The sequence below is a fragment of the Erpetoichthys calabaricus genome, chromosome 11 (genome assembly GCF_900747795.2).
Source record: "Erpetoichthys calabaricus chromosome 11, fErpCal1.3, whole genome shotgun sequence".
In the NCBI taxonomy this organism is placed as follows: Eukaryota; Metazoa; Chordata; class Cladistia; order Polypteriformes; family Polypteridae; genus Erpetoichthys; species Erpetoichthys calabaricus.
This window is the reverse complement of record NC_041404.2, coordinates 142,982,081-143,004,051: the sequence shown is the minus strand read 5'-3', so window position 1 is coordinate 143,004,051 and position 21,971 is coordinate 142,982,081. Positions and strand designations below refer to the sequence as shown.

At 41.9% G+C, this 21,971-nt stretch overlaps 2 protein-coding genes and 1 pseudogene across 4 annotated transcripts in view; 2 read left to right on the top strand and 1 right to left on the bottom strand.

Moving 5' to 3' along the window:
- mfsd13al (major facilitator superfamily domain containing 13a-like) overlaps nucleotides 1-3,603 on the bottom strand; it is a 39,446-nt gene extending 35,843 nt beyond the window's left edge. For 2 of the 3 annotated variants that reach the window (XR_007936220.1, XM_028814189.2), the window contains exon 1: nucleotides 3,367-3,565. The gene's annotated coding sequence lies outside the window, so the exon portion shown is untranslated. Of the gene's footprint in view, nucleotides 1-3,366 lie in introns of all 3 variants that reach the window. The other variant, XM_028814188.2, reaches the window with a different exon arrangement.
- A 133-nt stretch (nucleotides 3,604-3,736) lies between these two features.
- Nucleotides 3,737-21,971, top strand: part of LOC114661071 (cerebellar degeneration-related protein 2-like) — a 41,618-nt gene continuing 23,383 nt past the window's right edge. Inside the window, exon 1 of the mRNA XM_028814187.2 lies at nucleotides 3,737-3,961. Within this exon, the coding sequence (XP_028670020.2) occupies nucleotides 3,880-3,961 (82 nt within the window). The 5' untranslated portion in view covers nucleotides 3,737-3,879. The remainder of the gene's footprint in view (nucleotides 3,962-21,971) is intronic.
- Nucleotides 9,380-9,547, top strand: LOC114661436 (uncharacterized; annotated as a pseudogene).

Sequence of the window (21,971 nt, the reverse complement as noted above, 5' to 3'; positions counted from 1 at the left end):
AGATAGATAGATAGATAGATAGATAGATAGATAGATAGATAGATAGATAGATAGATAGATACTTTATTAATCCCAAGGGGAAATTCCCATACTCCAGCAGCAGCACACTGATACAAAAAACAATATTAAATTAAACATTGATAACAATGCAGGAAAAAACAGACAATAACTTTGTATAATGTTAACGTTTACCCCCCCGGGTGGAATTGAAGAGTCGCATAGTTTGGGGGAGGAACGATCACCTCAGTCTGTCAGTGGAGCAGGACAGTGACAGCAGTCTGTAGTAGCCATTAGAAGATTATGGCCATGCTGGGATGCAGCTGTGGCATTCTGGCAATTATCGATTCATATTAACAGGCCCAAAATGTGAAAACATTTCCCAGACCATTACACCACCATCCCCAACCCAGAATGCTAACCCAGGGCAGGTTGGGTGCATGGAGTTATGCTGGTTGGTGCCCAATTCTGACCCTACCACCTGTGTGCCTCAGCAGAAATTGAGATTCACCAAATCAGGCTACATTTTTCCAGTGTTCAAGTGTCGGATTTTGGTGGACCTGTGCCACAGCAGCCTTTAGATTTCTGTACTTGGCTGATAAGAGAGGAACCCGAGGTGGTCTTCTGCTGTTCTAGCCTCAAGGTTTGACATGTTATTTAACCTGACATGCTTTTCTTCTCACCACATTTGTATTTAAAGGTTATCGGAGTAATCACAGCCTTTCAGTCAGCTTGAACCAGCCTGGCAATTCTCTACTGACACGTCTCATCAACAAGCAGAACTACCATTCTCAATATGGCGCAGTGGTAGTGCTGCTGCCTCTCAGTAAGGAGACCCGGGTTCACTTCCTGGGTCCTCCCTGTGTGGAGTTTGCATGTTCTCTCCGTGTCTGTGTGGGTTTCCTCTCACAGTCCAAAGACATGCAGGTTAGGTGCATTGGCGATCCTAAACTTGTCCCTAGTGTGTGCTTGGCAGGGCTGGCCCTAACAATTGCGGGGCCCTATGCGAAACGGATTGTGCGGGGCCCAGTCGGGGTAGGGATAAGGATAATAAGTGAAAATTAAGATTTTGTATTAGAAAATAAATTCGTCTTTGCATTTTATTCATTCTTTACTAAGTACAAAATCACGATCAAATTAACTTTACTTTACGAGCCTTGCATGTAGCGAAGTCATACAGTATATCATCAAAATTTTGTTTCCTACATAGATCACGCTCAATAGCAAGAATTGCCAAATTGTTCAATCTATCTTCGTGAATTGTTGACCTCAAGTAATTCTTGATTAGTTTGAGGCGGGAGAAGCTTCTTTCACCAGATGCCACAGTTAAAAAAATGAAAAATGAACAAAATAAAGTATTTACTGATTTATTACGTCGTTATTGCATTTGATTACGTGATTTAACGTTTGAACGACAATTTGCATTTGATTATGTCACGTTTGCATTTGATTACGAGTAAATAAAATTTAAAAAAAATACCTTAAGTCTACCAATTTAGGGGAACTTGAGGTAAGATGAACCACTTTTTAAAATTCCTTGTCAAATCCACATTTTTTGCTTTTTACCAGTAATTTTCAGTCAAATTATTGTTAATGATCTGCATATGCATGCGCTTGTCGCTTAGGGATGAATCGGTACGTTTTGAGCAAGTGTTTGTGAAAAAAATTTTTTTTTATCTTACCCCTACTACGGGTAACATGAAACAATCATTTGGGTAGACGAATCACATTATTTTATTTTGTAAAACTATCTTAAACATTTGAAATGAGAGACTATTCATAAAACAAATTGTATAAAGATACAAGTTGACGTGCCGATGATTCTATGGCTGACTGTTAACATAGGGTGGGTTATCAATGTACAGGATCTTCGAATTTTATACAACGCTTGTTTCTGAGGAACAAGCTTTACTCACCGGTGAAAAAATTTTCGTCTGGCAGAAAAGAGAAAATTTAAACCACTGCCAGTAAATTTCAAACTATTCATCCAAAAAATCGATAACATCATCTCCATAAATAGCTCCTCCTATTTGATTGGTTTCACTGAGCTGAGCCATCATAAGGTTAAGAACGGTGTCTGTTTCATCTTACCCCAAGTTCCCCTAAATGACGAGTTTAGAGATAAAGCACCCGAGCAGCTACAATTTTTTTTCAATTTTATTTACTTGTCGTAATCACTTGAAACAACGACGTAATAGATAAAAAACACTGTAAAAACATAAAAACAGAATAAACACGCTGACCTATACATGATTATAAGTTATAATGGTTTAATTTAATAATTTACACCTAGAATTAGCGCGGGGCCTATGAAAGTGCGGGGCCCACTGCGGCCGCATAGGTTGCAGTGGCCTAAGGCCGGCCCTGGTGCTTGGTGTGTGTGTGTGTGCCCTGCAGTGGGCTGGCGCCCTGCCCGGGTTTGTTCCTGCCGTGTGCCCCATGCTGGCTGGGATTAGCTCCAGTAGACCCCCATGACCCTGTGTTAGGATATAGCAGGTTGGAAAATGATTGACTGACTGACTGACCATTCTCAATAAAATCTAAAGACCAGCATTCTTATACCAAAAATCAGGTCATGGTCAAAATCACTGAGTTCACATTTTTTCCCCCATTCTGGCGTCTGATGTGAACATTAACTGAAGTGCCTGACCTGCATCTGCAGGATTGTATTGCTGTCACATGACTGGCCGATTAGATTTTTACATGGGTAAGCAAGTGTACATTTGATCCTAAAAATTTGCTCAGTAAATGCATATGGAGGTACATGCGAGGTCCTTTGTTCCTTCTTGCCCACTCAGATGTGCTGATAAACGGTGGTGTCACCGTTGGGTCATGCCACCTCTTGAGATGTAATAGTTAAATTAAAAATAAAATTTCTGCTGATCTGTCACGGAATAGCACCACTGAAGAAGATAACAGTGGTCACCCACACCCCATTACTGGTTACGAAGGGGCCTCCATTACTGTTCAAGCTTCAGGACCCCCACAAATGCCACATAGGTCTGCCACCATCTCTGATGCTGTTTATAAAATCTCTGCAAAGCTTGGGCCTAAATGGATAGGGCCAGAAATTGTTTCTACAAAAAAATCATGACACTTTGTGGACTTTTTGACTGGTAGTTTAAATACTATACACCCCCCATATCATCTCTTACCCCTTGGAAACAAACTAATCCATTAAAACTACTAATAAAGCAAAATGGAACTCGAAAAGGTCCTGGAAAAAAAAGATTAGATGACTACAAATATCGTTTCCAGGTACACACCACAAGGGAAACATCTTCCCTGAGACTGCTAAAGGGACAAACCACAGTGAAGCCACCTTGAGGAGGCGGTAAGGCACATTGTTCGACGTCTCGAACTCCAAACCTTTGTCCTTTCCGTACTCAAGCTCTGTGGGTCTCCACGAGGCTTGGGTTTCTAAACAACACGCGTGCACGCCCACTGGTTTGTTCGCACAAACAGACGCATTAAGATTTAAATCAGTAAATGAAAACATACGCCGCACGAGTCCCGTCCCTCTCCTCTCCTAGGATGGCAGGTTCCTTCGCTCCTTTTGTCACACGGAAGTGTGAGCGAAGGCGGGAACGCCCACTACTAAAGACCAATTGGCTGATTGGTTTCGCTTTGACCCCGCCTACTGTTCCCTGATAGGTTCTTCTTAGAAAAACCATGCCTCTTGGAATCTTTAGAATTCGACAGGACGTCACATTGTCCAATTTACATAGTCTTGGGAGGCTGACTGCCACGTTGCTGCTGTTGCAGCCGGAGCGTTTGTGTGTTTGAACTCGGAGGCAGGGCTCGAAGAGGAGAGGGCGGGCGACAGAAGAGAAGGGAAAGGAAGGGAAGTCTGCTTGCAAGAGCCGTGCAATACACGAGAAGATGCTCACCGACACAATAATGGACGAAGAGTTCGAGATACGTGAAGAGGAGCCCTGGTACGACCAGCAGGACCTTGAGCGAGGTAAGAAGCGAAGAGTGGTGTCAGGGTGTACAACTGTTAGTAGGGTGCGCCTTTTTGGGGGGTCAGCTTATGTTCCTAGTGGAGTTTGTAAGTGTAAAGCCCGATATGTCCCCTGTCTGTGCCTCCAAACGCCCTAGCCAGGACACCTCCACCCGCGACATTGTTTTGTGCTTGAGTACACGCGTCCGCGAGTGAGCAGGCCCCCCACTTCTAATGATATATCCGCTCATTGTGGCAAACGCCCTGGGATATTTAAACCTAGCGCGAGAGATTTTTTTTCCGAAAACGATGCTGCTTTATCAGTCCGTCTTTTCTGGTCTGAACGTTTGGTTTGATGTCCATCTTTTAGTGCGTTGTGCCTTTGGGGACACCTAACGCATCCCTAAGGGTTGCGCTCAGAGAAGCCTGAGGCCGAGTGAAAGGTGACCCTGAAGGGGACGGGGTACCCAACTCGCTGCGACAATTAACAAACTCGACAGCCAAGTGACAGCTCCTCCCTTTGGTTTTACCTTCGTGGATCATTGCATATTTATATCTCGCTTTTAGCTTACAAATTATACGGCGTCAACGGATGACAACCTGCTTGCTGAGAAATAAAGTAACGGGAGCATCAGCAACGGTGCGGTGCGTTCATCGTTGTTGTTGTTCTTTTGTTTATCCCCACGATTGTACTTTTTTTTTGTATACAACAAAGACTCGTGCAGAACATGTAATAAAGCATCAGCGATTAAACAATAGAAGCAACTACGGTGATCGTAATAGAAGGGCAGGACATCGGACAGTATTGTCGGACGGGGGCGGGCACCGTCACGTTACTTTGACCACTGTTAGCTATAGAATGACATTTGTGCCAGAATAAAATAAATTAAAAAATACTTATAAATAAGCCCACCAGAATGTCCAGCGACATATATATATAAACGAGTCAATACATTATTAGAATACATAATTAACTAAAAAATCATCTGATTATTTTGAAAACGGTATCATTTTATTTGTGTTCAATAGTGTAGTTACCTTACGTTTAATTATTGCATTGTTTCCAAAAGTCTTTTTATTGCACAATGCGACTTTTCCGTACAGCACATTTAGAATTGGGATAGTCTTTCAGGCGAAATAGGAAGAGATCATTTAAAGCGAATCTACGATATATTGGAAGTAACTTCGAGGGACAGACTAACCCATAGGAAAAGGGACATCCCTTTGTCTAGATTGACAAGTAGTGAAACGATCTTGAAATGACGCGTTATGGGAGTTCATTCCATAAAATACAAATGTTGCATTTAAAAATGAGGCAAACCCACAACCGTGGAATGTAAGAGAGCCATATTGTTGAACCAAAATATTGTCTTATTAACAATGAACTAACTTTTATATTTAGTTATGCATTTATTTCACAGTTGAATTACTCATTTATGTATATCGATGTACTTTCTCATATGATTATTCATTTCATAATTGCCTTTATTTCATTTTGATGCAAATGGTATTCCATAGTTAGCAGAGGTTGCAATGAAAGTCCAAAATGAAACACATTTGTAAATTGAAGGGTTTATTTGAGAAAATGACTCCTCTGTTCTGTTTTTTTTTCATCATTTTCTCATAGACCCCCCCGGGATGATTGACTGTTAGAATTATCATTTTAATTGTATGGCAGACAGACCCAACCATGGTGGACGGTTGAGTCGTAAGTCGTAGCAGCATTCCATCACAGCCAATTTAACAACAGTTCCTTTTGTACTGTGATAAAACCTCAGTGGTAATTAGAGATGACAGATCTTTATTGTCACATAAACTGAGAGAACACAGGGAAATTCCTTTGTCATAATTGTGATGATGTATAAATAAAGAGAACAAATAAATATACAGTAAAAAAATGGGGGGGTGTAATGAACATTACAAGTTTACATAAAACAGCAGGTGGGTACAGTGCATAGCGTTGAGCGGGTAGGATCAGGTTACTGGAAGTTCACTGACATTATGGCCTGGGGGATAAAGCTGACCCTGAAGCAAATGGAGCGAGCAGTGAGGCTCTGGTAGTGCGTTCCAGAAGGTGGAAGTGAAAACTGGATGAGCTCGGTGGTTGTCATCTCTTCACACTCTGCTCCTTGTTAAGACATTTCTGCATTTATGTGAATCAGTCAGGAGAGCTTGCAACTTTTTCTAAAACCTAAGATGAATTTTGTGCTGGTTATAAAATGAATAAAAAAAAAAAATGAGATGGAAAAAAGTCTAAAAAGGAAAAACAGCCTTAGAAGGCGTACCAGACTAATAACTCCAATGTTAATACAGCAACACTCTAGATAGATAGATAGATAGATACTTTATTAATCCCAAGGGGAAATTCACACTCTATATGGATGATATGACCGTATAACCAATAGACATGAATTGACTTGAGAGTATAAGAGCATGAGGGCAGCCATTAAGATAAACATCGGGCAAGTTAAAAGGCAGTTAGTGAGGAATATTGCAGATAAGGCGAAAGATGACCCAAAGAGATCCTTTCCATATTTTACCAATTTAGTAAAAGATCAGACAAGGAGTAGATGAAGTATATCCGGACTAGTAAGGTGGATTTAAGATATACAAGGAGGGATAAGACAAATCCTTCAAAGTTGGCCTTTTCCTAAAGACTTCACATGTGAGGAAAGGATAACCTCTCGGCAGTAACAGGGACTACTAAGGAGGTACTTGGTTATTTGGAAGTCACTGGGGGAGAAGTGCAGCTTTGATTAAATTGGCTGAAATCTAACAAATTGCTAGGACCAGATAACTTGTATCCTTGCGTGCTCGAGGTTAGTGAGGGCACCTTTAACACATTTTTCAAAAGTCACTGCACACAGGGAAATTAACCCCTTCACCGCCCTCTGCCGGATATATCCGGCACCGTTGTTTTAATGCTAACGCCATACTGCCGGAATTATCCGGCACATTTGCCTGTGGTTATATGAATGCCTGGCAAGTAGTATAACTGACGGTTTGGCGTGGGTATTATTACTACGTTGTATTTCGACAAGTCTTTGGTTGTTTTGGCCGGTCATGTGACGTGATTCGCATGTAACAGCTGTGAATATGGCGAAACGTAAACTGACTTCAAGTGAGGCTTTGCAGGCGATTTTGGCCAGTTCTGATCATGATTGTAGCAGTTCTGAAGAAGATTTTAGTGACAGTGATGAGCAGCAACGTGCGCTGCATGATATTGTGAATGAAGACGCATCGGATGACGCGCTGAGTGGGTGTATCCCCAGCATCTCAGCTGGGCTGCTGCCCGTGGTGAACTACCTTTTCTGCATTCGTTTGAGGCAACATGTGGCTTTATTGTTGATGTAAACAATTACACTGCTGAGCAGTTTTATGAGCTGTTTGTGTCACCTGATTTGATCAGACATTTTGTTCATCAGACAAATCTGTATGCAGCACAGTTTATTGAGAAAAATCCCAATTTACCTCCACATTCCCGTGTTCGTGCTTGGTTTGACACTGATGAAAACGAAATGAAAAAATTCATTGGGATTTTGATGTTGATGGGAATAATCAGAAAACCAGATATTGAGATGTACTGGTCTACAGATCCTATGTATGCAACACCTATTTTTGCAGCTGTCATGACACGTAACCGATTCTCTTTGCTGCTGAAATTCTTTCATTTGAATGACAACAGAAACGAGCCAGATAAGAAAGATCCAAACCGCGACCAACTTGTTCAAGCTACGTCCTTTGATTGATCATTTATTTGAAGCATTTCAGTTGCCCTACATGCCAGGACCGTCAGTTGCAGTTGATGAAAGTTTATTGTCGTGGAAGGGCCGCTTACAGTTTCGACAGTATCTACCATTGAAAAGGGCACGGTTTGGTATTAAGATGTTTTGCTTAGCTGAGAATTCAGGTTACATTTATAGATTTCGTGTATACACTGGCAACTTGCACAACATTTAGTGGTCAATACTGCTTGAATAAATGTAAAAAATGTAAAAAAAATGTAAAAAAGTAAAAAAAAAATTGTTCAGATTTCGCCTGGCGTGGGGAATATTTAGGGAGTTGGCGGTTAAAGGGTTAATGGAATGCTAATTTAAATAAAAATGATGATTGAGCAGATTCAAGTAACTATAGACTGGTAATTTTAATGTGCATCACGGATAAATTAATGGACTGAATCATTAAGGAGAAGATTGAGTAGCACAATTGGGGAGGGAATGAGTTTCAGGGAATAGTCAGCATGGGTGATATGGGGGGGGGGGTCAGTGCTGGAGCCACTGCTATCCTTAATATGTATAAATGATATGGGTAGGAATATAAAGAACAAACTGGTGAAGTTTGCAAATACCGCCAAATTAGGTGGATTGACAGGTAACGTCAAATCTGTTGACAGAGGGACTTGGATAGCATACAGGCTTGGGCAGATTTCTGACAAATGTAATACCTTTTATTTACTTACATTAGATTTCAAGTAGGAAGTAAAATTGTTAGATCTGAGTACACAATTGGAGGTCTGAAACTTGAAAGTGCACCTTGAGAAGGACCTGTTTGTCGGGGTGGACTTGTCACCATCCACTTCCAGGCAGTTTTCTGAAGCCATTAAGAAGGCTAGCAGTAAGTTGGATAGCAGCCTGATGTGTGGGGAGTGCAAACCGAACGCAGTTATGCTTAAGCTTTATAATGTACTGATGACATTGCACTAGGAATACCGTGTGCCGTTTTGGTCTCTGGGCTGTAAAAACGATATAGAAGCACTAGAGAAAATCCAGAGAAGTGCAACTAGGCTGAATCCAGGACTGTTGGGTATGAGTTATGAGGAAAGATTAAAGAAGTTGAACCTTTTCAGTTTAAGCAAGCTGAGACTTAAGAGGTGACATGATTGAAGTATTTAAAATTATGAATCCATTGGATTAAGACTGTTACTGTAAAATGAGTTCATCAAGAACGTGGGGACACAGTTGGAATCTTGTTAAGGGGAAATTTAACACCTCTGTAGATTTTCTTCACACAGAAAACTATAGACACATGGAATTAGTAACCAGATAGTGGGATGGACTGTAGAACTCTGGGAACATTCAAAACTCAACTTGATTGGTGAGAATTGTTGTGCTGAATGGCCTGTTCTGGTCAAAACTTTTTCTAAGGTGATTATCAAACCTGTATTTGCAAGACTACATTTAGGCAGAGCACTTATTTTGAGCAGACGCTTGGGCAATAATTACTAGGTTATTTTTTTCCGCTGGTGTCTGCTCATCAAACATTTATGGCTTTATGGCATCTATTTAGATGAAAGTGTTATTACTTGACTTGAAGCACAGCAGAACACAATGCATCTCTGTGAATGTTTGTTTAAATATCAAAATGCATAAAGCGATAAACAGTGAGTTCACTTACAGGCATAAATTATGATGCTTGAGTGAGTGAATCAGATCTGGAGCCATCGCTTCTCGGCCTTTTGGCTAAGATCATATGTAGTATCTGTTCTTATCAGTTTAATATCTGATACGCCCCCTATCTGGGGACCATATATTAAATTGATTTTTGGAACAGGGAGATGGAATAGGGGCTTGCTCCGTAGAAAAAAAAAAAAAGAAATCTGGAGCCATTATGGATGGCACTTCAATTAGTTTGCTCAGTGCATGTTTAGTAAAATGTGCCTTGATGGTGTTTTTTGGTGATGGGGTGGGTGGAGGAATACACCTGTGGCTTAACTGTCCATTTCATGTTAACTTAGGACACAGCAAATGTTGCTTTGGCAGCTTATTAAAGTATATTTAAAAAGGCTCAGGACAACAGTCATTTATGTCCTGTTGTACCAAGTTCCTCTTAAAGTAGGCCGAGGAGCCCGGCACACACGAAAATCTCCTACTCTTAGGAAAACTAATTCTATCAGGAACGGAACCAGACAGAACCTTAGCCCCAATTTGATCCCCTCAGCTGGAGATGTCCTTTAAGAATTTACAAAAGGACATAACCACCCAAACAATTAAGTTATTTAGATAGATAGATATATACTTTATTAATCTCCAAGGAGAAATTCACATACTCCAGCAGCAGCATACTGATAAAAAACAATATTAAATTAAAGAGCAATAAAAACACAGTGCAAGTTAAAAAGTGCAAGGTGGAGCGAGCGAGGGAGGGAGGTATAACAGTCAATAACTTTGTATAATGTTACCATTTAGAGTCGCATAGTGTGGGGGAGGAACGATCTCCTCAGTCTGTCAGTGGAGCAGGACGGTGACAGCAGTCTGTCTCTGAAGCTGCTCCTCTGTCTGGAGATGATCCTGTTCAGTGGATGCAGTGGATTCTCCATGATTGATAGGAGCCTGCTGAGTGCCCGTTGCTCTGCTACGGGTGTCAAACCGTCCAGCTCTATGCCAACAATAGAGCCTGCCTTCCTCACCAGTTTGTCCAGGCGTGAGGCGTCCCTCTTCTTTATGCTGCCTCCCCAGCACACCACCGCATAGAAGAGGGCGCTCGCCACAACCGTCTGATAGAACATCTGCAGCATCTTATTGCAGATGTTGAAGGACACCAGCCTTCTAAGGAAGTATAGTTGGTTCTGTCCTTTCTTACAGCATCAGTATTGGCAGTCCAGTCCAGTCCAGTTTATCATCCACCATATCATTCTTAAACAAGAATCCATATTACTAACCGAGAATGGTAAACCGGATGGCATGGACGCAGGCACACGGCGAAAACCGGATGTCGTGGACGCAGGTACACGGCGATGGGACCATGAGACATACTGCGCAGGCACGTACAGCGCGCGTCTCATAACCGCAAGCGAAGTTGTATCCACCGTGAATGAAGGAGTCACGGCCCAAACACGAAAGAGCTCAACTGATGTGAATAAGAAATGAAGCAACATAGCACCCATAGCTAACGACTAAGGACACAGCCACACAAAAAAGAGGATTCTGCGCTGCAGCCCAGATTCAAACGGAAGAGGCTAAGGAGGCCCCACAGGTCCACAAAGATAGTAAGGAAGGCGCAGGAAAGTACGAAAGGCAAAGGCGCCTACACAGCATAGTGAAACCCAACATAGTACGGAAGGCGCAGGCGTCACCGCCATATTGTGAGTGGCACTACTGCGGAGTGAAGGCGCAGGCGACACCGCCATATTGTGAGTGGCACTACTGCGGAGTGAAGTTGGGAATAATGTGCTGCTTGGGATTGTACAAACCGCTGAACGCTTTACACCAAATTCAAACACAATACAGCTCAACGATTCAAACACAAGCTCACCTGGATAAGATCAATGAACGCAGGCGCCCACAACGCGCGTCTGAAACTGCGGAAGCAAAGCAGGCACGGGTTCAAAACGAACGAGCTCGACTGATATGTAAATCACATTACAGTGATGCATCATTGACAGTACAACCACAGAAAACGCTCAGTATTAACAGTATAACAGTAAGTGCAATTATCCATATTACTAACGGTGAACAACAGATAACTAATGGAGTCACGGTCACGGCTCCAAAACGATCCAGCTCGACTAACGGAGCTACAAACACGAGCCCGCATGGATAAAGAAAATAAAACATAGGCGCCTACTACGTGCGTCTGAAACCGCGGAAGCAAAACTGTCTCGGCTCCAAAACCAAACAGCTCGACTAACGGAGCTACAAAAACGCGCCAGCATGGACAAATACAATGAACATAGGTGCCTACAACGCGCATCTGAAACTGCGGAAGCAAAGCAGGCACGGGGGGTTGGCGAGCGAAGCGAGCAGGGGGCGAAGCCCCCTAGTATATATTATAAACAACCCAACAAAACTACAAACACTCCTTAAGCAATCCTACCCAAATCCAGCACAACTAAATAAATACTAATTAATATAACCACCCCCTAGAACCCTTCTATAATTCACTCCCCAGGAAATGGTGAAATAGAAAAGAAAGAGAGAACGGAGAGAAAAAAAGGAAATATGACCTATTTACAGTAGACAGCACAAATATATTCACACCACATGCATATACATACATATATACACAAATATAAATTAGACATACACGTTCCCCAGTCACGTTTATATTTAAAATGTGCGCCTCCTTCCCTTTTTTAAGTCAGTTCTCCTTACGACATACAACAGCGTGTTTAGGCAAGGGCCTACAGGTGTAGTTTGGGCCCCCTGCTCCCCTTAAAGAGAGAACCTCCAAGACAATCATTCCCTCAGACATCTATTCCAAAGGGAGCAAGCGACATAAACGGATAAAAGCACATAAAATATGTGACAACCGTTACACTGTGACCTCAGTCAGGTGGGAGTTTAGCACTGCCCTGCTTCAGTTTGAGAGACCCTTTGTTGCCAAAACTCTGAGTTTGGGTAGGTTTTGTAGATGTGTGCCTTATTAACCATTTAGTATCTCCTAAATTAAAAAAAAAAATAAAATCTTGATGTTGATATTGTCTTTAATTACAATCTTGAAATGAGTGCATTTATGTTTCTGCTATTTGTGGTACTTGTGTACTAAACGGAGGGCAGTTCCTACCCATTGTAATGTTGGGCTCTGTGGGGGAGGAGCCCCGGTTGCTTAATTTTTGGAGTTTAAATTATTAGACTGACCTACCCCAACAATAAATACTAACCTTAAAGTTAGTGAGGGTGGAGCATAGTTGCCTATAGGTCCCTAATGTTAATGTCACCTTTGGGTGCCTAATGTTAAAAATGAAAATCTGATTTGCGTCACGATAATAGAAAAGGGTCCATTTAGTACACAAGTGCCCTATTTGTTTAGCTTTGCATTTTTCACTTGTAATCTAAATTGTGTAGTTACTTGACGAATTGCTAACCTTTTCATAAAGAGATTTAGCACTAAGAGTACAGGAGCTGTGAATGAATGAATGATACACTGTTCTGGTTTAATCTCCAGAGCTGGATTTAGCACTTCGGGCTTAAAAGAATGAAAATGCTGCCCATTCTTGGTTTCCTTAATGAGCTAATGCGCTTAGTAGGATTCTTGAAAAAGTAATGGGCTGACGGGGGCACCATTCAGTCACAAGCTGGATTAGTTAAATCTGTCTGACCTTGAGTTTACCCCATACATTTGTATTTTTTGTGACACTTGTGGCTTGGCTGCGTTTTTCTTCTTGCAGCGTGAAAAGGCAAGCTGACAGGAAGTTGGTCAGTGACAGATAATATTTGTGAGGCAGTGCATTTGCTAGGAAGTATTGCATCATGATTTTGGGTTTTTTTGTTTTTGGCTGGGCCGGTGTTTCAGCTCTGTTGATGATATAGTTCTTTGCCAGCCATGTCTACAAAGTGTCATTTTTTCCATCCACCTTTTGAACTTGCTTTAGTGTCAAATAATGGGCCTGGTTAATCCGATAAGTTCCACAGTGTGTTATCGGCAGAACTTGCTTATCTTGAAGTTTTTACAAGAGACGTAATACTTTAAAAGAAAAGTTCTTCAAAAAATTCATTTGTTTTGTTTGCCTTGAGAAATGTTTTTGGCTGAAATGAACTTGTAGCTCCTGAGAGTACCATCAGAATTGTTTCATAGAAATGTCCAGTCCTTACTTACCCTTTGATAATTGGTGCATTGAACTACGAACTGAGCTGTATATCTTAATTAAATGAGTAACAGAGAGACTTGGTCTACAAATGGGGGGATTGGGGGTGTGGGGGGTGTGGGGATGGAGCACAGTTTGAAACAAACCCAACAGCCAATGCGGCTCTCCAGGACCAGAGCTGCATCCATAGATACATCCAGGAAAACCTTTTGTTGTGCTTGCTCCATCGGAATAAATACATTTTACATATCCAAAACCCTGTAGCAGCATGTCCATGGATAGAAATTGGACAGTACTGTGTGTGCGCGAGTGATTTAACAGATTCACAGAAGTGCTAATCAACAGTAAGCTACTACAGCTCTCACTAAAGTGTGCGGTGTACGTCGCCATTTTGGATTGACATCATGATCTGGAGTCAAACAAACTCGGATTTGACAGACCAGCCACCAGTTTCTGATTTGGAAACCTGACCTAAGGGGGGCGTTCCAGTTGAAAATTCCAACTTCCCACTTTAAATGTCATACAGCATTGCTTACTTGGAATCTTGGCAGTCAAATTACAAAAGATGTAGATGTTAGATCAATTCAAACTGTGGTAATCGTTTACTTTCTTGAGTTCATAGAAATGTCCAGTCCTTACTTACCCTTTGATAATTGGTGCATTGAACTATGAACTGAGCCAGATATTTTAATTAAATGAGTGACGGAGAGACTTGGTCCGCAAATGTGTATTGGAAACAAACCTGCTGCCAATGTGGCGTTCCAGGAACAGAGCTGCTAAGGCTGGCGTCACAATACAGGACGTGATTTGAAAGAATCTCATAATAATAATAATAATTCTTTGCATTTCTATAGCGCTTTTCTCACTACTCAAAGCACTCAGCAATTGCAGGTTAAGGGCCTTGCTGAAGAGCGAGTCCCTTTTGGCATTTATGGGATTCGAACCGGCAACCTTCTGATTGCCAGTGCATATCCCTAGCCTCAGAGCCACCACTCTGTCCTCATGTTAAAAGTCTCCGTCTCGCGGACTAAATACCGTGCCAACGTTTTTGAAATCTTTTAATTCTCGCTCGCAACATGAATTAGACCATCTACAAGTCCCTGACTTAGTTTAAATCTGAACAATATATTTGATCTCTTTTCGTTAATAAGTGGTAATAATTTCCGTTTGTTTGCGCTAATGCGATCTTTCCTATCCTTTTTTTGAGACTTTTAAATTTTCGTACTTCCATGATCTCTAACCTGCTCTGCATGTGTATTGCGCCAATGTTTTTGAATTTTTTACGACGTTCTACTTTGTCATCTACTCTTTGTCCTTTATTTCTGGCCCTGGGTGTGGTTCAGTCTCCTTCTCGCGGGACGTATAAGCGTCTTTCCAAGAAAATCACATCTCGTCTCCTTCCAAGATTTTTTCTATAATAGGTAGACGAGTAACATAAAGAATTGGTCTGCAAGTGGGTTGAGTTCTGGGGGTATGGGGATGAAGCAAACATGCAGCCAATATGGCTGTCCAGGACCAGAGCCGCTAAGGCTGGCGTCCCAATACAGGACGTCCATGTCAGCGAGCACATCACGCTTACCAGCTGTAATTGTTGAGTCTCATTGCTTCGAGGATGTCACGATTATGTGACTCCCTCACGCCACCTCAGTACCGTTTCAAATTTCCTGCTGTGTTTTTTAAAAATATTGTGAGTTTGACATGTTTTAGCAGCCAATGGAGGTGCAGCATCTTTTTCTTTTTCTCCACTCTGTCATAGTAGGCTAAAATACAAATAGACATTTGTGCCGACTTCAGAGTTCCACGAGCCTCCCCTCTCTTTGTATGGTTCACAACACCCTCTCTCCCTACCTTTCAGAGAGAGGACCATCCATCTCATCTCATTTTGTCCATATTGCATTATCTTGAGCGAGGTCACGGACAGAACACACACAGAGAGACACACACTCTCTCTTCAGGACCAACCAGTAAGCTCGCGATTCTGTAAAGAATCGTAAATCTAAGCATGGCAATCAGTTTCTGTTTCCTCTGATCCTTGGAAGGATGAAAGATCATGGAGGGTGGGTGCGTCTGGGGAAATGTCATTTAATTAAATAAGCACATCTGTACTAAAGCGGTTTCGTTTTGTGGAGCCGTGATTCCTTTTCCTTTCCTGACACCGACCGCTGGCAGAGTGGAGCACAGCAAGTTTAGTTTACAGGCTGTGTTGTTCGTGTGCCAGCCACTGAGTCGGGGAAGCCGCAGGGTTTGAGTTTGGGGCAGTGAGGGGCTGTGCGCATGCGTTGAGGTGCGTCTGGAATGAAAAGTAATGGTGGGTGGGAGTGTCCTGGTAAAGTTTTTATTGAATTTAAATGTAGACATTTGTACTAACATTAAGCAATTTATAATAACAAAAATGGAATTGGAATTGTCACATTATGTAAGTCGAAAATGTCTTTGAGTTGTCGCCCTTATAAGTAAAACCAGTATCGGAGTGGAAAGGTTCACATGAAGTATTCTGGAAAGTAAACATTCCTAAAATGAAAAATAAAAACAGTTAATCAGTTATAAACAACATTTTGAGTAGAGATGTGTTGCTGTTCTTGAAGTAGTTGTCCCTGGTATGGAGTAGTTACAACCTTAACTTTTAAAACGTCACACGAACGACAAACTCTGGAAAAGGCATCATAAAGTTGTCCATGTGCAAATACAGGCTCAGAAAGGTAAATGCGTACTTTGTCCATGGTTTGTCCTTGGGATTTGTTGATGGTCATGGCAAATGCAGCCTTAATGGGACATTGCCGTCGTTTAAGTTTAAAGGGTAATTCCAGGTCAGAACTTGTAAGGTCAATTCTGGGAATCAAAGCAGTATTGGAAGTATGGGATCCAGTTAGTACCTGTGTCTCGATAACATGTTCTGTCATGGTGTTAACGACTAACCGTGTACCGTTACATAAGCCTTGTTTAGTATTAAGGTTTCTTAACCCTTTAACCGCCAACTCCCTAAATATTCCCCAAGCCAGGCGAAATCTGAACAATTTTTGTTTTTTTACTTTTTTACATTTTTTTTACATTTTTTACATTTATTCAAGCAGTATTGACCACTAAATGTTGTGCAAGTTGCCAGTGTATACACGAAATCTATAAATGTAACCTGAATTCTCAGCTAAGCAAAACATCTTGATACCAAACCGTGCCCTTTTCAATGGTAGATACTGTCGAAACTGTAAGCGGCCCTTCCACGACAATAAACTTTCATCAACTGTAACTGACGGTCCTGGCATGTAGGGCAACTGAAATGCTTCAAATAAATGATCAATCAAAGGACGTAGCTTGAACAAGTGGTCGCGGTTTGGATCTTTCTTATCTGGCTCGTTTCTGTTGTCATTCAAATGAAAGAATTTCAGCAGCAAAGAGAATCGGTTACGTGTCATGACAGCTGCAAAAATAGGTGTTGCATACATAGGATCTGTAGACCAGTACATCTCAATATCTGGTTTTCTGATTATTCCCATCAACATCAAAATCCCAATGAATTTTTTCATTTCGTTTTCATCAGTGTCAAACCAAGCACGAACACGGGAATGTGGAGGTAAATTGGGATTTTTCTCAATAAACTGTACTGCATACAGATTTGTCTGATGAACAAAATGTCTAATCAAATCAGGTGACACAAACAGCTCATAAAACTGCTCAGCAGTGTAATTGTTTACATCAACAATAAAGCCACACGTTCCCTCAAACGAATGCAGAAAAGGTAGTTCACCACGGGCAGCAGCCCAGCTGAGATGCTGGGGATACACCCACTCAGCGCCGTCATCCGATGCGTCTTCATTCACAATATCATGCAGCGCACGTTGCTGCTCATCACTGTCACTAAAATCTTCTTCAGAACTGCTACAATCATGATCAGAACTGTCCAAAATCGCCTGCAAAGCCTCACTTGAAGTCAGTTTACGTTTCGCCATATTCACAGCTGTTACATGCGAATCACGTCACATGACCGGCCAAAACAACCACAGACTTGTCGAAATACAACGTAGTAATAATACCCACGCCAAACCGTCAGTTATACTACTTGCCAGGCATTCATATAACCACAGGCAAATGTGCCGGATAATTCCGGCAGTATGGCGTTAGCATTAAAACAGCGGTGCCGGATATATCCGGCAGAGGGCGGTGAAGGGGTTAATAGCATGAGTATTGTTCCCACTTTAAGGCTAAGATTGTGTTGTGGTAATCCGGCCGGGTTAATACTGTTTAAATATTCTAATGGGAAATGAAGATGCTCAGTTTCGTTGTCAGAATCAATACTGTCAGTACTTAGAAAGACGTGTGTTTCTCCAGGAAGTGATGCAATCACTTGGTTATTTATGTGGTCTACGTCAATATTCTTTGGACATAACACAGCTCGGTGCGTCAAATGTGGTATCTGGTCTAATGATATCGATTCACCAAAGACTTCCATTACCAAGTCGTCACAGAGAAAGGCGTGAGGAATTTGAATAATATCTGGGTGAAGCTGAAATTTATTGGTAAGGTTTCCATTTCCTAGTTGCAACAACCAATTGGTATATGCTGGCATGTGAACACACACAGAGACACACTCTCTCTTGAGGACCAATTAAATCATCAGTCCAACTAACCTGCATGTCTTTGGACTGAGGGAAGAAACTGGGGCTCCCAGAGGAAACCCACATCGACATGGGGGGGGACAGCCTTCTAACTTCACACGTATGATTCAGGATGTGAACCCTGGCCTTGTTGTTGCAAGGCATTGGCAATGCCACTGTGCCACCCCTAAATACCATCCAGTAGAGTTTAAAGTCAAATTTCACTCTAAAGTGAATGAGAATCGAATCTCTGGTCAGCTTTTTCAAAAAGTCATTGATCCACATGCGCTAAACTTATACTGGGTTGTGAAGGTTAATAAATTAACAATACATTGACATTTATTGTTTTTTGCATGAGCCCAGTATTACGTATTACTCCAGTAGCGTGTTTGTGCTTCAATTACTTCTTGACATTCTGATCCCTTAATGGCTTCATTTGTTTTCTTCTTCTTTCCATTTACTGTTTTAATGGCGTCTTGTTTTCTTCACCAGCTGCTAATTAACAATGAGTTGCAAATGACCAAGAACTTGGGGCTCACGTCTGATTTGTTCCCATTTTTGCCTGTGTGTTTTTCATCATGAAGTATCTTTTTGTAAAATATCTGACAAGAAATGAAAGTGAAAAAAGTGAATGGCTAAGTCAAACTCGCAGTTCACAAACTACTTGGATAACATTCTTGGAAAAGAAAATAGCTACGGTATAAGGACAAGGTGACACGGCAGAATGAAAGGCATAAAATTAAGCAAGTTCTGTTATCAGCACAGATCGCCTTCACATTGAGCAATACAGTTGAGAACAACAACCTGCAGCTAGTGCGGCCCTGCAAGATGGAACTTGAGGACTGTAGCTTTTAAAAAAAAATCTTGTCAGAAATGAGTTAAAAAGTGTACGCCCATTGCAGATATTCACAAGTGTTGGGCTTTTAATAACAATCATTAAGCATTTGGGAACTGAAGACACAAGTTGGTTAGATAGGTAGGTAGATAGATAGATACTTTATTAATCCCAATGGGAAATTCACATTCTCCAGCAGCAGCATACTGATACAATAAAAAATATTAAATTAAAGAATGATAATAATGCAGGTGAAAAACAGAAAAACAGACAATAACTTTGTATAATGTTAAATGTTAACATTTACACCCCCGGGTGGAATTGAAGAGTCACATAGTTTGGGGGAGGAACGATCTCCTCAGTCTGTCAGTAGAGCAGGACGGTGACAGCAGTCTGTCGCTGAAGCTGCTCTTCTGTCTGGAGATGATCCTGTTCAGTGGATTCTCCATAATTGATAGGAGCCTGCTGAGCGCCCTTTGCTCTGCCACAGATGTCAAACTGTCCAGCTCCATGCCAACAATAGAGCCTGCCTTCCTCAGCACACCACCGCGTAGAAGAGGGTGCTCGCCACAACCGTCTGATAGAACATCTGCAGCATCTTATTGCAGATGTTGAAGGACGCCAGCCTTCTAAGGAAGTATAGTCGGCTCTGTCCTTTCTTGCACAGCGCATCAGTATTGGCAGTCCAGTCTAATTTATCATCCAGCTGCACTCCCAGATATTTATAGGTCTGTTAAGTGTAAAAAAAACTTATAAATTTATAGTGTCAGTTAAGTGTAGCAAGCGGATTTTACCCCATTTTTCCATTATGCAGGTCTTCAGCTGCGCCATTGTGTTGGGGCTTTGTTGCCATATCTTCATAATGTGTCACAAATTCTTAATCGGAGAAAGGGCAGGACTAGAGGTAGATGCTTATGCAGCCATACATGTGTAGATCCAGGTAGAATGTGGTTTGCAATCCTGCTAGAAAATCTAGGGAGGTCACTGGAAAAGACGGTCTCTGGATGACCGCATATGTTGCTCCAAACTCTGAACGTATCTTTCTACATTAATGTGTGCTCATACACACGTGCAAGTTACCCATGCCTTGGGCGCTAATACACCTCCTTACCTTGAAAAGAGCTGGCTTTTGAACCTGACACTGATAATGGCATGGATGACCCTTGTGTTCTTTGGCCTGGAGGATGTGACTCTCTGTTGGTTCCAAAAACGAAATATTGACTTGTTGGATCACAAAATACGATTTCCACCATGGTTTGGTTTTATTTCGGACGCGGTTGAATTCCTCATGTTAAAATGGAAAAGGCTAAGCTGACATCAAAATCGGCTGACAATTTGAACTAACCGGTTCTAGCAGCCAGTCGGAATTTTATCCAGGAATAAAAAATATCAGTCTGGGAAACAGGCAAGATGAGACCCGACATAAAAGTAAAATGACTTTTGGCACACATTTTGAGTATGTTAGCTTGCCCCGGTTAGATAAACACTTGTTGATAATCATCTAGACTTGAGGCAGGCCTGTCACAGGACAGGCTGGTTTTCCTCGGAAGCAGAGCAAAGACCAAAGCAGAAATGCACAACCCTTCTTGGGTGGCACCCTGTCCTACTGAGGAAACTGTCTGCGGGTTGCTTTTAGTGTCTGACGCCATTCAATTCTAGAGGCAAAAGGAAATGAGGAGTGAGGGTATACTTGCAAATTTCACTGTAATGTTTCACTATTTATTAAAAGACTGGTTTTCAATGGAGGTGCAGCATCTTTTTCTTTTTCTCCACTCTGTCACAGTAGGCTAAAATACAAATAGACATTTGTGCTGACTTCAGAGTTCCACAAGCCTCCCCTCTCTTTGTATGGTCCACAACACCCTCTCTCTCCCCCCTTTCAGGCTGCCATCGCTCTTCTCAGTTCCTCATTTTCTTGTCAATATGATGGGTGTCTTCTGTTTTTGTTTTCATTGTGGTTTCAGCTGAGCTCTCATTGGTTGTCAGCTCTTGTTTACATACAGTGTATTCACAGCGCATCACTTTTTCCACATTTTGTTATGTTACAGCCTTATTCCAAAATGGATTAAATTCATTTTTTTTTTCTCAGAATTCTACACACAACACCCCATAATGACAACGTGAAAAAAGTTTACTTGAAATTTTTGCAAATTTATTAAAAATAAAAAAATTGAGAAAGCACGTGTACATAAGTATTCACACCCTTTGCCATGAAGCTCAAAATTGAGCTCCGGTGCATCCTGTTTCCCTGATCATCCTTGAGATGTTTCTGCAGCTTCATTGGAGTCCACCTGTGGTAAATTCAGTTGACTGGACATGATTTGGAAAGGCACACACCTGTCTATAGAAGGTCCCACAGTTGACAGTTCATGTCAGAGCACAAACCAAGCATGAAGTCAAAGGAATTGTCTGTAGACCTCCGAGACAGGATTGTCTCGAGGCACAAATCTGGGGAAGGTTACAGAAAAATTTCTGCTGCTTTGAAGGTCCCAATGAGCACAGTGGCCTCCATCATCCGTAAGTGGAAGAAGTTCGAAACCACCAGGACTCTTCCTAGAGCTGGCCAGCCATCTATACTGAGCGATCGGGGGAGAAGGGCCTTAGTCAGGGAGGTGACCAAGAACCCGATGGTCACTCTGTCAGAGCTCCAGAGGTCCTCTGTAGAGAGAGGAGAACCTTCCAGAAGGACAACCATCTCTGCAGAAATCCACCAATCAGGCCTGTATGGTAGAATGGCCAGACGGAAGCCACTCCTTAGTAAAAGGCACATGGCAGCCCGCCTGGAGTTTGCCAAAAGGCACCTGAAGGACTCTCAGACCATGAGAAAGAAAATTCTCTGGTCTGATGAGACAAAGATTGAACTCTTTGGTGTGAATGCCAGGCGTCACGTTTGGAGGAAACCAGGCACCGCTCATCACCAGGCCAATACCATCCCTACAGTGAAGCATGGTGGTGGCAGCATCATGCTGTGGGGATGTTTTTCAGCAGCAGGAACTGGGCGACTAGTCAGGATAAAGGGAAAGATGACTGCAGCAATGTACAGAGACATCCTGGATGAAAACCTGCTCCAGAGCGCTCTTGACC